The 20,627-nt window shown below is 44.1% G+C and overlaps 1 protein-coding gene across 1 annotated transcript; it reads right to left on the bottom strand.

Moving 5' to 3' along the window:
• Positions 1-4,319: 4,319 nt before the first annotated feature.
• On the bottom strand, positions 4,320-15,980 carry LOC139536975 (matrin-3-like). Its single transcript, XM_071337746.1, has 21 exons — positions 15,844-15,980; positions 14,203-14,771; positions 14,020-14,081; positions 13,857-13,895; positions 13,652-13,752; positions 13,499-13,542; positions 13,257-13,373; positions 12,647-12,772; positions 12,399-12,563; positions 12,067-12,191; positions 11,451-11,955; positions 8,445-8,538; positions 8,295-8,314; positions 8,088-8,216; positions 7,724-7,846; positions 6,108-6,236; positions 5,884-6,011; positions 5,508-5,622; positions 5,103-5,247; positions 4,860-4,981; positions 4,320-4,574 (listed from the first exon to the last, which is right to left on the bottom strand). Exons 2-21 carry the CDS (start codon positions 14,737-14,739, stop codon positions 4,542-4,544), a joined length of 2,859 nt encoding a protein of 952 aa, XP_071193847.1. The 5' UTR covers positions 14,740-14,771; positions 15,844-15,980; the 3' UTR covers positions 4,320-4,541.
• Between the last annotated feature and the right edge of the window lie 4,647 nt (positions 15,981-20,627).

Below are 20,627 nucleotides of genomic sequence, written 5' to 3'. Positions count from 1 at the left end.
CTACCGACGGAAACGCACGAGACATCTACAAATAGACTTCCATACTATGCTATCTTGCTACCGATAGCCATCTACCCGGCCAGCTGTCTGGATCGCCGTGACCCCAACCAACCTCTACTCACTGGACCCTTATTGATCACTCGATTAAGCATGCCTCTCCTTAATGTAAATATGCCTTGTCCATTGCTGTTCTGGTTAGTGTTTATTGGCTTATTTCACTGTAGAGCCTCTAGCCCTGACCACTATACCATATCCAACCTCACAGTTCCACCACCCACATATGCGATGACATCACCTGGTTTCAATGATGTTTCTAGAGACAATATCTCTCTCATCATCACTCAATACCTAGGTTTACCTCCACTGTATTCACATCCTACCATACCTTTGTCTGTACATTATTCCTTTAAGCTATTTTATCGCCCCCAGAAACTTCCTTTTACTCTCTGCTCTAGAAGTTCTAGACGACCAATTCTCATAGCTTTTAGCCGTACCCTTATCCTACTCCTCCTCTGTTCCTCTGGTGATGTAGAGGTGAATCCAGGCCCTGCAGTACCTAGCTCCACTCCTATTCCCCAGGCGCTCTCTTTTGATGACTTCTGTAACCGTAATAGCCTTGGCTTCATGCATGTTAACATTAGAAGCCTCCTCCCTAAGTTTGTTTTGTTCACTGCTTTAGCACACTCTGCCAACCCGGATGTTTTAGCCGTGTCTGAATCCTGGCTTAGAAAGACCACCAAAAATTCTGACATTTTCATCCCCAACTACAAGATTTTCAGACAAGATAGAACGGCCAAAGGGGGCGGTGTTGCAATCTATTGCAAAGATTGCCTGCAGAGTTCTGTTTTACTATCCAGGTCTGTTCCCAAACAATTTGAACTTCTACTTTTAAAAATCCACCTCTCTAAAAACAAGTCTCTCACCGTTGCCGCCTGCTATAGACCACCCTCTGCCCCCAGCTGTGCTCTGGACACTATATGTGAACTGATTGCCCCCCATCTATCTTCAGAGCTCGTGCTGCTAGGCGACCTAAATTTTAACATGCTTAACACCCCAGCCATCCTACAATCTAAGCTTGATGCCCTCAATCTCACACAAATTATCAATGAACCTACCAGGTACCACCCCAATTCCGTAAACACGGGTACCCTCATAGATATCATCCTAACAAACTTGCCCTCCAAATACACCTCTGCTGTTTTCAACCAAGATCTCAGCGATCACTGCCTCATTGCCTGCATCCGTAATGGGTCAGCGGTCAAACGACCTCCACTCATCACTGTCAAACGCTCCCTGAAACACTTCAGCGAGCAGGCCTTTCTAATCGACCTGGCCGAGGTATCCTGGAAGGATATTGATCTCATCCCGTCAGTAGAGGATGCCTGGACATTTTTTTAAAATGCCTTCCTCACCATCTTGAATAAGCATGCCCCATTCAAGAAATTTAGAACCAGGAACAGATATAGCCCTTGGTTCTCTCCTGACCTGACTGCCCTTAACCAACAGAAAAACATCCTATGGCGTTCTGCATTAGCATCGAACAGCCCCCGTGATATGCAACTTTTCAGGGAAGCTAGAAACCAGTATACACAGGCAGTTAGAAAAGCCAAGGCTAGCTTTTTCAAGCAGAAATTTGCTTCCTGCAACACAAATTCAAAAAAGTTCTGGGACACTGTAAAGTCCATGGAGAATAAGAACACCTCCTCCCAGCTTCCAACTGCTCTGAAGATAGGAAACACTGTCACCACCGACAAATCCACTATAATTGAGAATTTCAATAAGCATTTTTCTACGGCTGGCCATGCTTTCCACCTGGCTACCCCTACCCCGGACAACAGCACTGCCCTCCCCTCTGCTACTCGCCCAAGCCTTCCCCATTTCTCTTTCTCCCAAATACAGTCAGCTGATGTTCTAAAAGAGCTGCAAAATCTGGACCCTTACAAATCAGCCGGGCTAGATAATCTGGACCCTTTCTTTCTAAAACTATCTGCTGAAATTGTTGCCACCCCTATTACTAGCCTTTTCAACCTCTCTTTCGTGTCGTCTGAGATTCCCAAAGATTGGAAAGCAGCTGCGGTTATCCCCCTCTTCAAAGGGGGGGACACTCTTGACCCTAACAGCTACAGACCTATATCTATCCTACCCTGCCTTTCTAAGGTCTTCGAAAGCCAAGTCAACAAACAGATTACCGACCATTTCGAATCCCACCATACCTTCTCCGCTATGCAATCTGGTTTCAGAGCTGGTCATGGGTGCACCTCAGCCACGCTCAAGGTCATAAACGATATCTTAACCGCCATCGATAGGAAACAATACTGTGCAGCCGTATTCATTGACCTGGCCAAGGCTTTTGACTCTGTCAATCACCACATCCTCATCGGCAGACTCGACAGCCTTGGTTTCTCTAATGATTGCCTCGCCTGGTTCACCAACTACTTCTCTGATCGAGTTCAGTGTGTCAAATCGGAGGGTCTGTTGTCCGGGCCTCTGGCAGTCTCCATGGGGGTGCCACAGGGTTCAATTCTTGGACCGACTCTCTTCTCTGTATACATCAATGATGTCGCTCTTGCTGCTGGTGATTCTCTGATCCACCTCTACGCAGACGACACTATTCTGTATACTTCTGGCCCTTCTTTTGACACTGTGTTAACAACCCTCCAGGCGAGCTTCAATGCCATACAACTCTCCTTCCGTGGCCTCCAATTGCTCTTAAATACAAGTAAAACTAAATGCATGCTCTTCAACCGATCGCTGCCTGCACCTGCCCGCCTGTCCAACATCACTACTCTGGACGGCTCTGACCTAGAATATGTGGACAACTACAAATACCTAGGTGTCTGGTTAGACTGTAAACTCTCCTTCCAGACTCACATCAAACATCTCCAATCCAAAGTTAAATCTAGAATTGGCTTCCTATTCCGCAACAAAGCATCCTTCACTCATGCTGCCAAACATACCCTTGTAAAACTGACCATCCTACCAATCCTCGACTTCGGTGATGTCATTTACAAAATAGCCTCCAAAACCCTACTCAATAAATTGGATGCAGTCTATCACAGTGCCATCCGTTTTGTCACCAAAGCCCCATATACTACCCACCACTGCGACCTGTACACTCTCGTTGGCTGGCCCTCGCTTCATACTCGTCGCCAAACCCACTGGTTCCAGGTCATCTACAAGACCCTGCTAGGTAAAGTCCCCCCTTATCTCAGCTCGCTGGTCACCATAGCAACACCTACCTGTAGCACGCGCTCCAGCAGGTTTATCTCTCTGGTCACCCCCAAAACCAATTCTTCCTTTGGCCGCCTCTCCTTCCAGTTCTCTGCTGCCAATGACTGGAACGAACTACAAAAATCTCTGAAACTGGAAACACTTATCTCCCTCACTAGCTTTAAGCACCAGCTGTCAGAGCAGCTCATAGATTACTGCACCTGTACATAGCCCATCTATAATTTTAGCCCAAACAACTACCTCTTTACCTACTGTATTTATTTATTTATTTTGCTCCTTTGCACCCCATTATTTCTGTCTCTACTTTGCGCTTTCTTCCACTGCAAACCAACCATTCCAGTGTTTTAAGTTTTATTTTACTTGCTGTGTTGTATTTACTTCGCCACCATGGCCTTTTTATATTTTAATTTATTTATACATATATTTGTTTGCCTTCACCTCCCTTATCTCACCTCACTTGCTCACATTGTATATAGACTTATTTTTTTTCACTGTATCATTGACTATATGTTTGTTTTACTCCATGTGTAACTATGTGTTGTTGTATGTGTCGAACTGCTTTGCTTTATCTTGGCCAGGTCGCAATTGTAAATGAGAACGTGTTCTCAATTTGCCTACCTGGTTAAATAAAGGTTAAATAAAAAATAAATAAATATAAAGTGTGCAACTTTTATAGCCTCGCGTTTACTTTTCGAAATGTAAAATGTTACAGAATACATTTGCTGAACTCTCCCCCTATTGGTTTATCATTCAAAAGCATCTAGGCCTGTATGGCTTAAATCTTTCATGTTTTAGACCGAACAATGTCCCCCATTTGTCCTTTCCTCAAGCGATGTGCTGCTCCTTGCCACAGACTGGGTGAATCTTCTTAGCCAGCTCTGCTGTCTGTCAAGAACCAAATGGTTCTCTGGGTTATGGCAAATTATGGGATGTAGTTCAAGCTAATCCTGTCCACATGTCCTTGTCATTGATAAATGACAGTTGACCATTAAAACAACCATAGGTCTCTGTCAAATATGTTAAAGGTCAGTAGGTTCAGAGTAAATGTTTGCAAAAAGGTGTCAAAAGTATTTCCAGAAGTCAAAGAATAAGTCAAACGTTTGTTTATTCAATAAGAGGAAACTAAATCCAGGTACTATTCATAACCACAGAATGGGACTACACTTCGTAATAGGCTGCATTAATTTAAAATGGGTAACTGTTGCCAACAGTAACAGAAAAGCCTGGAATGTTAAACAAACTGGACAGAAACATTTATACTAAAACGTCCTTCCTCTGGGAAGACCACAGGTGGACGACAATCCTCCCAATCAGCCGAGGTCTGTTTCTTTATCCATCTTTCTCTGAAAAAAAATCAAGAAAATCAGTGTACATTGTCAATCCATTATCTATGTTAAACCATAACTCCAGCTGAAAACTGATCCCCTAAAAAGTTCCATATCGTTCCATTTGGTTGAGATTCCAAAGGCATAGGTGATACAGTGATGAGTATTTTACATTTAACATTTGACAGTTGAATGTATTCTGGCCTCCAAGGTCAAATACATTTTCTTACAAATACACCACAAAGAACGCCACACCACAAAGTATGATTCATAAGATTGACTCTTGTCATAGTTGAGAATTACCTTAAAGTTCAGATAATGTTCCTCACTGCTACAGTGGACTGATTTGGCTGTTTTCTCATTGGTGTAGAAGATGTTGCACAGCTTGCAGAAGATTCCAGTCCTTGGCACCAGATAGTCTAACCCTGCAAGTAAAAGAAAAAAACAAAAACATGTTTGTGTTCTCACTGATATGGCACTAAAAGTTATTTACCAGATCCCCGTCACCCATTAATTTAAAAAAAGTCAGTTTCTCTAGCATCTTACCAACAGGGTTGTCAGGTTGATAAGGACCCAGAGGTTCCTCCTGCTTTTTCTCCTCCTCCTCTGGGATAGCTTCCACACCACTGGCTACCTCACCCTCAGGGTCCCCAGAGACCCCCTCACTGTCAGACACAGGGCTCTGGACATCCTGGCCATACAAACACAATCATGTCTTTCACTCATTCGTTCTACTTAGCCTGAGAGACCAACACCAATAAATATCAGCACTCTTCTCTGTGTGAAGTGCATTAACTGATTACTTCTTGAATAACCGGTAACTGTAAAAGGATTGTTCACGGACATGCCAAAATTAAATACATAAATATTCAGCAAGCATTTAACTAACAAGGCAATATTTCACCTTGTTTAAATGAAGGAAACAAAAACACAGCAATAACCATCTTTCACCTCTGGATAGGGGCTTTTGGTTGACTGGCCATTAGTCTTTTCATCTCCATGGTGATCTCTTGATCTTCTGTCTTTCTGACTGGCCAACCACAGCTCATATTTGACTGGAGGCTTCCTGTATCAGGAGAACAGAATATGTCATGGAGTACTATATCATGAAAGTGTACTTAGATACAGCCCTCATACAGTCCAGTTGAACCATAGATCACAACATTCTTTATCAGATTATTTCATTGGCTGTATATTCTTCCAATAGATTCCAATCAATTAAACAGGCGTCGACAGACTGGATACTAGCATTCTTCAAATTCCATTTTGTCTAACTATCATTAGCATCTCTACTGCATATTCTTAGGGGTCATTGAAAATTATTTACCAGTATATTAGTGAGTCTCCCTTTTTGCACAAACTGACCCTTAACAGGGTGCCGTAAAACTTGTGTGGACGTTGGAAGTACTTCACCATTTTCTGAGCGGCTTCCACACTCTCCATCTGGATATAACACTGAAAGGAGAAAGAAAAACATCCATGGGAGAGTCCTATAACAACAGAAAAACAAACGACATCCACCTTTAAAAAAATGGGCCGGTGATACTTTACCTTTCCATGAGGCCAGTTCAAATTATAGCCAGTGATTTTCCCGAAAGGCTGTGCAAGTCGTAAAAGAGAGACGTCCGAGTACTTCTGGAGTGGAAGCATACAAATGTAGATGGATCTCCCACTAGGACTCTACATTGACAGAAACAAAGTCAAATTACACAGTCAATATTTGTAACACAAAGATGCGTATTATGTGAGGTGTGTAGTTATGTTTATAATACAGTGCATTCGGAAAGTATTCAGACACCTTGACCTTTTCCACATTTTGTTACGTTACAGCCTTATTCTAAAATGGATTAAATAATTTTTCCTCAATCTACACACAATACCCCATAATGACAAAGCAAAAACAGGTTTTTAGAAATGTTTGCAATTTTACTAAATATAAAAAACGCTCAGGTGCATACTGTTTCCATTCATCATCCTTGTGATGTAGAAACAGCTCAAGGATGTGGTAAATTCAATTGATTGGACATGATTTGGAAAGGCATGCACCTGTCTATGTAAGGTCCCACAGTTGAAAGTTCATGTCAGAGCAAAAACTAAGCCATGAGGTTGAAGGAATTGTCTGTAGAGCTCAGAAAGGATTGTGTAGACGCACAGATCTGGGGAAGGGTACCAACACATTTCTGAAGCATTGAATGTCCCCAAGAACACAGTGGCCTCCATCCTTCTTAAAATTGAATAAGTTACTAACCACCAAGACTCTTCCTAGAGCTGGCCGCATAGCCAAACTGAGCAATGGGGGAAAAAGGCCTTGCAAGAACCCAATGGCCACTCTGACAGAGCTTAAGAGTTCCTCTGTGGAGATGGGAGAACCTTCCAGAAGGACAACCATCTATGCAGCACTCCACCAATCAGGCCTTTATGGTAGTGGCCAGACGGAAGCCACTCCTCGGCTAAAGGAGCTTGACAGCCCACTTGGTTTGCAAAAAGCACCTAAATGATTAGATTCTCTGGTCTGATGAAATCAAGATGGAACTCTTTGGCCTGACTGCCAAGCGTCACCTCTGAAGCAAACCTGGCATAATCCCTATGGTGAAGCATGGTGGCAGCATCATGCTGTGGGGATGTTCTTCAGCAGCAGGCACTGGGAGACTAGTCAGGATCAAGGCAAAGATGAACAGAGCAAAGTACAGAGATCCTTGATGTAAACCTGTTCCAGAGCGCTCAGGACCTCAGACTGGGGTGAAGGTTCAACTTCCAACAGGACAACAACCCTAAGAACACAGCCAAGACAATGCAGGAGTGGCTTCGGGACAAGTCTCTGAATATCTTTGAGTGGCCCAGCCAAAGCTTGGACTTGAACCCGATCTAACATCTCTGTAGACCTGAAATAGCTGTGCAGCGATGCTCCCCATCCAACATGGCAGAGCTTGAAAGGATCTGCAGAGAAAAATGGGAGAAACTCCCCAAAAACCTCGTAGCTGAAATAGCAGCCAAAAGTGCTTCAACAAAGTACTGAGTAAAGGGTCTGAATACTTACGTAAAATGTGATATTTCAGTGTTTTATTTTTAATAAATTAATTTGTTATTATGGGGTATTGTGTGTAGATTGATGAGGAAAAACAAACTATTTAAAGCATAGATACTACACCATTTGACACCAAACCCACCTCCAACTTTTTCTGTGAAAAGCACATGCTAATATTGACATGTTTCCTCAACAACTGTCCGTTTCCTTTGTAGAATTTCACCATTTCACGTACTTCCTCGGTAGTATCAAGCTCTAACCATGCCTGAAAATATAGGAAATTCTCAATGTCATACAAACTACGACAGCAAATGCTTGCACAAATCAGGTGTTGAGTAAATAAACTCCTTCCTGTATGCCGAACTACATGAATGTCAAATTATTCACCACTGACGCTACGACAACATTATTTCCATCACATGAAGAAAACTAGATAAGTACCATACAAAATAAAATACACTGATCCCCAAATAACATATCGGCAAGTAACATAATTGTGAACATACCTCCTGTGTGAGGAACGATATGGCATGGTTGACAACTTTCACGTTTGCTCGCTCTGCCAGTTTCAATAGGGCCACCGCCATGTTTCCATAGCCCTTTCTAATTGGGCTAATATGGACAACTTTTCCATCCTGTAGAAAACAAATGTACAATTGACACATTCCAACTACAAGTTTCTAAATTAATGTCATTTTTGGAGGAATACCAACCCATGAAGCATCCTTTGACCCTGCAAATAAAAACAAAAAGTAATTATTACTATAAATTATCTGGAGATTATCTACACAGGCTAAACAACTGTAACAATTGTTTTGTCCATTGCTGCCAAGTAATAACATGTTTCATCATTCATTGCTTACCCAGCGACGTGTCCCCTCCAGTACTGTCGTCAAGTTCATCCAATGTAACGAAATCATCCATATTCTCAGGGAAATCCATGTCATCCATATTGTCCTGTTGGAAATAAGTCCACAACATCAATAAGTTAAAGAATTTGGGAGTTTCAAGTTCCACAGTGCCGCACCAGAATCATATCTAATCTCATGAAAAATACTTGTGAAGTTGCAATGGGAAACTGTCAAACACTGAACATAAAAAGTATGCAAAACTGTATTCAATAGTACGGAAGTATGATAAAGATCCATGTCACAAAGCTAGGAAGTGAACTCTGTGGCTGCACTATTACAATTGACATTGACAGCTTAAATGTCCAAAGTTATTCAAACCTCTTGGTCAGTCCAGGTTTTAAACATGTTAGGGCTGAACAGATAAGCATGTCAACTGATACATACATCTACAATGTTTGGCTTAAGCACCTGTTCTGGATTACTACTGTCAGTCTAGGTTTTCTGGAAACAATTGGAGCTTGTACAGAGATGGTTCTATAACCTTTGATATTCAACCATGGAAACTAAGGAGATCCTTCAAAGCTGATCTCCATCTGATTTGTAGGGCACTCATAAAACTGATGGAATTAATAACCCCTGAGCACATCATATAGCCTACATACAGTGCCTTCAGAAAGTATTTACACCCCTAGACTTCTTCCACATTGTTGTTAGCCTGAATTTAAAATGGATTACATATAGATTGTGTGTCACTGGCCTACACACAATACCCCATGTCAAAGTGAAATTATGGTTTGATTTTAGAATTGATTTTACTAATTAAAAATTGAAATGTGGTGTCCAATAAGTATTCAACCTTTTTGTTTTGGCAAGCCTAAATAAGTTCAGGAGTAACAATGTGCTTAACAAGTCACATAAGTTGCATGGACTTACTCGGTGCAATAATAGTGCTGAACATACCATTATCTGTAAGTGATTAACATGATTTTTGAATGACTACCCATTCTCTGTACTACACACACATACAGATAATAGTATGGTCCCTCAGTCGAGCAGTGAATTTCAAACAAAGACCAAGGAGGTTTTCCAATGCCTCGCAAATAAGGGCACCAATTGGTATAAGAAAAAAAAGAAACGCATTGAATATCCCTTTGAGCCTTGTGAAGTTATTAATTACACTTTGGATGGCGTATCAATACACCTAGTCACTACAAATATACTGCCCTCCTTCCTAACTCAGAGAGGAAGGAAATCGCTCAGGGATTTCACCATGAGGTCAATGGTGACTTTAAAACAGAGTTTAATGGTTGTGATAGGAGAAAACTGAGGACAGATCAACAACATTGTAGTTACTCCACAATACTAACCTAAATGACGAGTGAAAAGGAGGAAGCCAGTATAGAGTAAAAATATTCCAAAACATGCATCCTGTTTGCAATAAGGCAAAGAAATGTACTTTATATCCTGAATACAAAGTGACATGTTTGGGTCAACAACACATCACTGAGCCCCACTTCACATTTTCAAGCAATGTGCTGGATGCTTCATGTTATGGGTATGCTTGTCATCGGCAAGTTCTAGGGAGTTTAAGAATGAAAAGAGACTGATTAGAGCTAAGCAAAATCCAAGAGGAAAACCTTGTTCAGTCTGCTTTACAAGACAATGGGAGAAATTCACCTTTCAGCAGGACAATCCCCTAAAACACAAAGCCAAATCTACACTGGAGTTGCTTACCAAGACAAAATGGAATGTTCCCGAGTGGCCTAGTTACAGCTTTGACTTAAATGACGCCACAAAAAATATTGCGCAACACAGCATTCCTAATCTAGTCCACAATGTCTGCTGTGTGGATCAAGCAGTCAACTAGTCCAGCAGTCATTTGAAAGAGTAAGAACATTTCAGCGAGACAACTCAAAGGCGAAATCTATTAATACCAAGATAATGGAATTCATTGCCCTTGACAATCAACTGTTCGCTGTCGTGGATGATGTTGGCTTTCGCCGACTGGTCGAGCACCAGTACGCACTTCCAAGTAGGCGCTATTTTTCAGATGTTGCCCTACCGGAGTTACACAGTATTCTCGAAACTCAGTCATGAGCTACTTGCTATGGGCATCACTGGTATTAGCTTCACGACTGACATTTGGACCAGCGATGTCAGCCCCATAAGCATTAGGAGTCTGACAGCACAGTGGGTCGATGAGGATTTCCTATTGAGGAAAGCCGTATTGCATGCTCAAGAATGTGCTGGTTCTCATACCATCACTGCTGCCATTTCAATGGCATTTGAGAACATGTTTGAAACATGAACACTCCTAGCTCCATTCGAACAACTGACTCGAGAAATAAGCTCAACTGCATCTACAGCAGACGTGAAACCCTGTCAAGGCATTGAAACGCCCGCTCAACAAAAATGCCAACACAGACTGTCGGGTTAACTTGGAAAAGTACTCTATTAGAGGCTGTGAACAAGCGATTCGGTGGCATTCTCTCCGAGCCTCTACTGTGTCGCCACCATGCTCGATGCTAAGTACAAGGACCGCTACTTCGATGCAGACAAGAAACAGGGTTTACATGAAATGTTATAGACACAGCTTGACAAGATGGAAACGGACACAGTGACAGAGCGCACCGAGGAAGAGAGGCCACGGACAGACAGAGCTGAAACTTCACTGCTTGACATGTATGATGAAATCCTGGTTGAGACTGAACAAATGAACAACGAAACAGCACAGCAAGTGAAATAATTAGATTTTGATTATGTTTTACTGGTAATGGGGACATACGTAAATGCCAACAAAAAAACTTTTGGTCAGTGTCTGTGTGTGTTTAAACTACTTAACTGTACTAGAATGCTTAAAAGGCCGCTATTTTTATATTTTATATCGGTCTAGTTTTCTTTGGCAAGGAAAATATCCGATATTGGTATCGGCCAAAAATGTCATATCGGTGCATCCCTAACAATTAAGACTTTCTTTGTTGGTTCCGGTCACAAATATGAATGACAATCATTTCTTACATCTTCATGAAAGCTCTCCTGATCCATCATGTTCTCCATTGAGACATCATCATCGGCAGCCTTTACGTCAGAATCCTCCAAGGTATCGTCTGCCAACAGTTCTGAGATTTCGTGTTCCCCCTCATCTTTAGAATCAACCACCAGAGAGGCACTTTTGGAAGGAGCAGGGTCTTTAGTATCAACACCAGCACCAACCTCGTCATCTAATAAGCTTTGTTTAGCTTCCACCTGGATAATCTCTTCTTCTAGATCTTTGTTTTCCAAATCAATGTCCTCCTCCTTGACCACCTCCTCGATGTCCTGCTTGACCACTTCTTTGACCTCTTCTGAGGTGCTTTGTTGACCTTCTCCTTGTTCCGTCACTTTCTCAGCTGGTTGTTTGCCTGTACTGGGTTTCTCTTTGTTCGTGGAGTTAGAGGTCTTGCTAGTCTCCTCGCTCTTGTGTCTGCTGCTGCGGCCTTTACTAGAATCTGCTCTTCTGGATGTGGTGGAGTCAGGACTTTCTCTACAAGGCAAAAACCATTGAGGTAAACTTCCCTGACACAAACATCCTGATGAGTCCCACAGGAAAATTGGCTCTGGCCACCATGGCCCCAGGTGAAGAACTCTTACTTACCTCAGGCGCTTCATTGACGATGACAAGATTACTTTGACACTCTTTCCATTGATCTTGAGGGGGTTGGAGTGGTAGTACTTCACCATAATGTCAGCATCCTTCCAATCTACCATCTCAATCAGGGCCTGCAGATGAATAAGGGAGAATTTATTAGACAAAGCTAGAGAAGGTGCTGCATAATGGAGGTTTTGGTGAAGAATTTACCTAGCCATACAAAAAAATAGATACTGCATTGTTAAATTGTTTTAATAATTGTTTTCTATTTGAAATCACCAGAGAGATTTTCAGAATTTGATTGATCACACTTCAATTCCATATTGCTCGAACCTTACCTGATCACTTGAAAATGTTGAATGCCGCACATCCCCAAACATCTTGGCGAGATCGAGAATCTCTGATTCTCTTTCCTTCCCAGGAGGTAGGCGGGAAAAACAAACCACTGTATTGGTAACTTGTTTGGTCTGCCGTTTTTCTGGTGGTTCATCCAACCTTGGCGGCTAAAGGAAAAAACAAGCTCATACTAGGATCTCTGTGATTAAGAACACAGAATCTCACATTTTTAAGAGGCAGATGCACTTACATGAATACTGCACACCATAGGTGAAAGGTACAGATTCAACTTAATTTCCTTCACGAATGCTTGCTTTTCACTGAAGTGATTCACCATATTGGCAGCCTCTTTGTGAGAATCAAACTCCAGGAATCCCTGTAACAAAAATACAACACCGAATCATCCAATAGACATTCAACTACAGATGTAACTTTTTTTAAGAGAGAGAATATTAAAGCTGCAACATGTAACTTTTTGGGCGACCCGACCAAATTCACATATAAATTAGATATAGCTCTGTCATTCTCATTGAAAGCAAGTCTAAGAAGCGATAGATCTGTTCTATGTGTGCTATTTCTATGCTTCTATGCTTTCCGCGCTTCCCGTCTTTTACTTTTGTACTACAGCATCAAACAACTAAAATTACTATTTTTGCTTATTGAAAATATGTTTCACAGAGGTTTAGATGGCACAATGATTCTCTACACTATACTTACTTGTTTAGTCGCATACACTGAAATTAGGTGAACTATTACAAATTTTAGCAACCAGGAAATGGCAGAGCGATTTCTGCATAGTGCATGTTTAAGAGTTTAGAGTGTTTATTACTCAGTTTTTCTTATCAATTTGTGTAATTTACCTTGCAGGGGAACACCAGATGTTTTACAACTGTGCCGAATGGCTTAGCCAAAGTCATCAAGTCTTCTACACCAACAGAGCCAAGGGGAAATTTTGTGACCACCACCTTTGTGCCAGCCTGAAGCAAAAATATAAAATCACACATTCAAGCATGCAGCTTTAAGCAAATAAACAACGTCATAACAAGTTAATTAAAAACACTCTATTTATAAGAAAACAATACCACAAAAGGGGCATCATTACCTTGGGCTTCAAATAGTGTCTTTCTGGTGGAGACCAGACTTCACCTAAAGATGAAAACATGAAAGGAGATAGTATTTATTTTCAAGTGGTTTGCAATTGGGCCTTATTTGGTCTGGATCAAACTTGACTTTGGAACGGGACTGGGGTTATCACCTCCTACGCGGTCTGAGCTATGTTGTCTCTTGTAAGGCATAGCAGGACGTGGCGTTCTCCTGGGCGGTGAAATAGCATCTCTACTTGGGATGGAGTTGGACCTGGAAGATAACGTAAACAGTGCAAAGTAGGAAGAGGAACAGCTAATGGTTTTACATCATGAAATGCCTGTTTGCAACATAAAGCTTAATTTCATGCCCCTCACATTTCCTTCCGGGTATCATGTGTTTTCCAATCTGGATATCTGTAGAAAACAGAAAAGAAAAAACGAATTTGAATAAAACATTGTTATAGAAAATATCCCAATTGATTTTGTGAACTGTATCAGTCCAGTTTCTAAATGTTTTACTTTGCATGAAAACACTTACAGACGCGAGAGTTCTAGACAGCCATCCGCATGGCGTAATCCATTGAGATGTTCCTTCCATGTCTGTGAAAAAAACAAACCCATATTAAGCTAAATTAATGCCATCATGGAAGGTTGAGTTCTGATTAAAATGATATAGAAATACAGTCCAACAGCAAGAATTTTGAAATATAACAAAGCTTACCTTATTAGAATTCAACATGCATAAGCATAGAGAGCATGTGTGTGGGTAAATCTTGGGCACAACTCCATGAAAATCGTCCACTTGATAGGAGAAAGGAATCTTTTGCTGGCTGTCAGATGGTTTTTCAATTGGGGGCCTAGTGTGACGGGAACCTCTCCTTGCTTCAGTCCGCTGTGGTCGCCGCCCCGGTCGACTGTGAATCTCCACTTTCCTATAGTCAGTGTCACAATGGCTGTTTGACCGACGAGGGACTGCAGGGGGACTGTCCCGTTTGCTAAGGTCTCCATCATCTGTATCCTCCTGACAGCTGTCTCCCTTTGGGGAGGCCTGTCCCTGCTCCTCTTGCTTGGCTCGATTGGCCTTCAGTTTCATTATCAGATAGGGTAATGTCTCCACACTGATCTCATTCTCTGGAATCTGGGCCAGAGCATCCACGTCTTCTGGAGAGAGCCCCAGAGTGGCATATAAGTTCATAGTGCTCGTCGCACCATCACCAGATCCTTTGTGTGCAGAGCTGTGACCCTCACTGTCCTCCATCCTCAAACCGTCAGGGCACAGAGAAGTTTATTCTGAAATTGGGGGAAAATGGTGTTCAGTCATTTCAACTGATGTTGTAACATATAAACATGTCTAAGGCAACCTATATATCAGGTTGTGTCAGAGGAAGGGCCCCAAAAAGTGTCAAAGACTCCTGTCACCCAAGTCATAGACTGTTCTCTATGCTACCGCACGGCAAGAAGGTACCGGAGCGCCAAGTCTAGTTCCAAAAGGCTCCTTACCCCGAAGCTATACGACTGCTGAACAATTAATAAAATGGCCACCCGGACTATTTACACTGCTGCTACTCGCAGTTTATTACCTATGCATAGACACTTTACCCCAACCTACATGTACAAACTACCTCGACCAACCTGTAACCCCGCAAATTGACTCGGTACCGGTAGCCCCTGTATATAGCCTCGTTATTGTTATGTCATTTTATTGTGTTATACATTTTTTACTTAATTTATTTAGTAAATATTTTCTTAACCATTTCTTGAACGGCATTGTTGGTTAAGGGCTTGTAAGTAACGTTAAGCATTTCACGGTGGTATTCGGCGTGGTTGGGTATAAAGTGTATGCCCTAATGAAGAGGCTTGGGAAGAAAGTATCCTTCGCATTTGTATCTGAAATACTACCATCTTTAATCATTCAATAGCTAACTAGATGTCAATTGATGTCCTTCACATAAATAATACGTTTCCCAGCCCAGACAAACGTAGATGCAAGCTAACGTTGGCTACTGTAGCTAGTTACAGCGAATGGGCCTTGGCCGAAGGGCTCGGCACAATAACAGCCAGTTGCTATTAACTAGCTAACTACGCATCTTTAGCTCTGAAAAACGAATCCCCAATATCTCCTCACCCCTGATGAATAAAGATTAGCTATCAAGTATGCCCCATGTAGCTATAAAGTAAGTGCATTATTGTTAACTAGCAGCACGCAACGCTGAAGAATGCTGCCTAGTCGCCCACAGCTAGGAAGCTAGCGAGCAAGAAGAAGCTAACCATAGCTTTCTAGCAAGATAGTTTCGGGGTGAAAGTTTATGCATCCAGTTCAACTATCACATGAAATACAAACGGCGAATGCTGCAAAACAAACCTTTTAAGTCCCCTTTCAGGTATTTCGTAAAATTTGGTGGCTAACGTTACAGTCTGGACAAAGATATGTGTAACTATTCCGTCAACCAGCGTCTCGTCAGCGACATTAAAAAAGTATTTCCCTATCACGGAATTTAGAAAATGTTCATAATAAAAGTCCCCACGTAATTACATTAATGTATTTATTCATGATATTTGAAAAATAATTGTCTAAACTTGAACTATGATTCATATTTAAGTGAAATTTGCATTAAATGTATTTTTTTCTTCTTTTTAATTTTCAAAGTTAAATAAATGCCCCCAATGCAATACACTGTATATGAAATACCTATTGGCTTATAGAGAAAAAAGTATACTATGTGTCAATGTAAAAGTGGGGTTGGGAATACTCAGTGGCGTCAGTAGAATCTACATATGGTGTTATTTCATGGAGGACTCGTCTAAATACATAGCAACACTACTTCACCCACTCCACAGCCCTGAATGCAATAAACTGTAGGCCTATAAATTACATTTTGGCTTATAGAGAAACATTTGATGTAAAAGCAAGGCACTTAAGCCTAATTCCTCCTGTAAATCGCTCTGGATAAGAGTGTCTGCTAAATGACTCAAATGTTTTTTTTTAAATCAAACAGACTTCCTAGTTTAGCAAACCGTCAGTCCTGGCTTGCTATTATGAAAATCAAATTGAACAATGCCAATAATGTTGTCAATTTGACTTTTGCCTTCAAAATCGGCTCAAACATAGAACATGTAAGAATGAACTATAGCCATTGAATTCTACCATGCTGATATACCATGCGTTCTAAAATGCCCTTCAAGCCAAACAGAAACAACTATTCAACACATGCCATACCTGGTATTCTAAACTGGGTGGTTTGAGCCCTGAATGCTGATTGGCTGAAAGCAGTAAAAATAAATGACATAACATGCATTTTTACTGCTGTAATTACTTTGGTAACCAGTTTCTAATAGCAATAAGGCACCTCGGGGGTTTGTGGCATATGCCCACTATACCACGGCTAAGGGCTGTATCCAGGCACTCCGCGTTGTGTCGTCCCCAGCCGTGGACTGTTCTCTCCCCTACCGTCCGGCAGGCAGTACCGGAGCATTGGGTCTCGGACCAACAGGCTCCTAAACAGCTTCTTTCCCCAAGCACTGAGACATTTCAACAGCTAGGCAATGGCTGGCCACCTTCACCCACAGTGTATCTGCACTGATTATCTGCACTGACTAAATGCCACTCACAGGTCTCTATACAGAAACCCACACACACCTACACTGACAGTCCTGCACACACACACATACATGTACACACACATGCACATACTATCAGGTGTGAAGGTAAGACCCAGATGCAGACAACGTCGAATTAACAATGGTTTAATAATCCAACAGGGGCAGGCAATAGACAGGTCAAGGCAGGCAGGGGTCAATAATCCAGAGGTGGGGCAAAGGTACAGGTTGGCAGGCAGGCTCAGGGTCAGAGGGTCAGGGGCAGGCAGAGTGGTCAGGCAGACGGGCTCTGAGTCAGGACAGGCAAGGGTCAAAACCAGGAGGGCGAGAAAAAGAGAGCCTGGGAAAAGCAGGAGCTGAGATACAAAAACGCTGGTTGAGTTGACAAACAAGACAAACTGGCAACAGACAGAGAACACAGGTATAAATACACAGGGGATAATGGGGAAGATGGGCGACACCTGGAGGGGGGTGGAGACAATCACAAAAACAGGTGAAACAGATCAGGGTGTGACAGTATCCCCCCCTCTAGGGTCGCCACCTGGCGTCCTACCTGATCGCATACCTGGTTAACCGGGGTGCCTGCGGAAGTTGGCGATGAGGGCTGGGTCTAAGATGTCTCTAGCGGGGACCCAGCACCTCTCCTCCGGGCCATAACCCTCCCAGTCAACCAGGTACTGGAAACCCCTGCCCCGTGGTCGAACACTCAGGAGGCGTCTCACCGTGTACGCCGGATGGCCATCGATGACACAGAGAGGAGGGGTGGGCCTGGAAACAGAAGACAAAGGGCTGTGAGACATGGGCTTAATCCTAGACACATGGAAAGTAGGGTGAATACGGAGGTTACGGGGTAACAAAATATGAACAGCTGTGGGGCTAAGGACTCTAGAGATGGGGAATGGGTCGATAAAACGGGGGGAAAATTTACGGGACTCCACCTCGAGGGGCAGGTCCCGGGTGATGAGCCATACCCTTTGCCCGAGACGATAGCATGGAGCAGGGGTCCGGTGGCGAGCCGCTTGTTGCCTATACCTGGAAGTGGTCTTCAACAGAGCGGCCCGGGCTCTCTTCCAGGTATGGCAACAGAGGTGGATGAACATCTGGGCAGAGGGATTGCTGACTTCCTCCTCTTGCTCGGGGAAGAGCGGAGGCTGATTTCCCAAGGAACACTCGAAGGGCGAGAAACCCGTGGCAGGGCAAGGAAGGGATTTTGCGAGCGTACTCAACCCATACCAGTTGCTGACTCCAGGTGGTAGGGTTGGCGGAGAGTAGACAGCGAAGAGTCGTCTCTAAGTCCTGGTTGGCTCGCTCCGACTGGCCGTTGGACTGGGGGTGGAATCCGGACAGGCTGTCCGACGACCCAATGAGCGTACAGAACGCCTTCCAGAACCGGGACGAGAACTGCGTATCCTGGTTGGAGACCATGTCCACCGGGAGTCCGTGGATCTGGAAGACGTGCTGCACCATAAGCTGTGCCGTCTCCTTGGTTGAGGATAGTTTGGGGAGAGGAATGACATGGGCGGCTTTGGAAAACTGGTCGACCACAGTCAGGACGGCATTGTTGCCCTCAGACGGGGTGAGACCCGTGATGAAATCCAGGGAGGTATGGGACCAGGGACGGTGAGGGACAGGCAGTGGTTGGAGAAGACCAGCCGGAGCTTGCCGAGGAGTCTTGTTCTGTGCGCAGACCGTGCTGGCGGCGACAAACATCCGGAACCATTGTCGGCCACCAAAAGCATTGTCGCACGAAGGCCAGGGTGCGACGAGAGCCCGGGTGACAGGCAAGCCTAGAGAAATGGGCCCACTCCAGTAACGCGGAGCGGACAGCGTCAGGCACAAACATCCGGTTATCTGGCCCCCCCCCAGAGTTCGGCTGAGACCGCTGCGCCTCCCGGATATGTTTCCCTATACCCCAGCTGAGTGCCGTCGCCAGGCACGAGATGGGAAGGATGGTCTTGACGTTCTTGGACCCCGGCCGGTAGGAGAGGGAAAAGTTGAACCGGGTAAACAGCAGAGTCCATCTCGCTTGCCTGGAATTTAGATGCTTGGTTGTGCAGAGATACTCCAGGTTTTTGTGGTTGGTCCACTCAATGAACGGATGTTCCGCCCCTTCTAGCCAGTGCATCTATTCCTCCAACACCTCAATTTCTTCACAGCGAGAAGCTCCCGATTCCCCACATCGTAGTTCCTCTCCGTGGCATTGAGGCGGTGGGAAGGCGCAGGGATGCAGCTTAAGGTCCAGGGCAGAACGTTGGGACAGAACAGCCCCCATTACGACATTCGAAGCATCGGCCTCCACCACGAACTGATGGGAAGGGTCAGGGTGAACCAGGATAGGAGCAGTGATGAAGTGGTGTTTAAGGTCCCGGAACACCCGGTTCACACTTTTCCACTTTAACAAACAACTGGTTCTCCAGAAGGCGCTGGACATGGAGCACATGTTCTTGGGAGGAGCGGAAGAAGAAGAGGATGTCATCAATGTAGACGAAGACGAACCGGTTAAGCATCACACGGAGAGCATCATTCACCAGAGCCTGGAACATGGCAGGGGCGTTGGTTTGGCCAAAGGGCATGACCAGATATTCGTAGTGGCCACTGGCCATGTCGAAGGCGACCTTCCACTCGTCCCCCTCTCGTATCCGCACCAGGTGGTAGGCATTTCGTAGATCCAGCTTGGAGAAAACATGACTGGTAGCGGATAAGGGTTCTTCACAGTAATGTCATTGAGTCCCCAGTAGTCAATGCACAGGCGCAGGGTCTTGTCCTTTTTCTCCACAAGGAAGAAACCTGGGCCAGCGGGAGAGGAAGAGAGACAGATAAACCCTGTAGCTAGGGAGTCCCCAATGTAGGTCTCCATAGCCTTGGTCTCTGGTTCCGACAGAGAGTACAGATGTCCCCGGCGCGGCGTGGTGCTAGGGAAAAGGTCAATCCCGCAGTCATAGGGGAGGTGCGGCAGAAGGTAAGTGGCCCGGGACTTGCTGAACACCTCCTAGAGGGTCCTGGTACTCCGCGGGAATGGCGGAGAGGTCCGGAGCAACTTCCGAGCCCCCCAGGAAGATGTCCCGGGGCAGGTTGCACCGACTTCAGACAATGGCCGTGGCAAAATGGACTCCAGCCCATGATAGCACCCGTAGACCAGTTGATGAGGGGATTGTGCCGCTGAAGCAAGGAGAATCCCAAAACCATGGGAATCTGGGGGGACTTGATGAGCAGGAATTGAATGGTCTCCCTGTGATTCCCTGACATACGTGGGTTGATGGGGGGGTTGTTATGGGTGACCTGACCTATAGAGCACCCGTCCAGCGCTCTAACATCTATGGGAATGGAGAGGGGCTGAGTGGGGATGTTCAGCTCGGAAGCCAGTGTGGCGTCCAAAAAGCACTCATCGTACCCAGAGTCAATGAGGACCTGGAGAAATTTGGACTGGTTTCCCCACAGCACAATGCCATGAAAAGGGGTGTGAGTAAGGGAAGCAGAAAAGTTCTCCATATGGCCAACCAGAGTACTCGCTCCTACCGGTGAGCCTGGTCTTTTACAGGGCAAGAGGAC

This window comes from Salvelinus alpinus, chromosome 13 (genome assembly GCF_045679555.1).
Source record: "Salvelinus alpinus chromosome 13, SLU_Salpinus.1, whole genome shotgun sequence".
Taxonomy (NCBI): Eukaryota; Metazoa; Chordata; class Actinopteri; order Salmoniformes; family Salmonidae; genus Salvelinus; species Salvelinus alpinus.
The sequence above is the reverse complement of the archived record's forward strand: the minus strand, read 5'-3'. Positions and strand labels throughout refer to the sequence as shown.

What these genes read in the sequence shown, in the direction of transcription:
- LOC139536975 (XM_071337746.1), bottom strand. Translation starts at nt 14,739, where the DNA reads ATGGAGGACAGTGAGGGTCACAGCTCTGCACACAAAGGATCTGGTGAT. An exon ending in TAGCTCAGACCGCGTAGGAG is followed by an intron (nt 13,543 to 13,651) that starts GTGATAACCCCA and finishes TTTCATCTTTAG; the next exon opens with GTGAAGTCTGGTCTCCACCA. An exon ending in AGGAGAGCTTTCATGAAGAT is followed by an intron (nt 8,539 to 11,450) that starts GTAAGAAATGAT and finishes TATTTCCAACAG; the next exon opens with GACAATATGGATGACATGGA.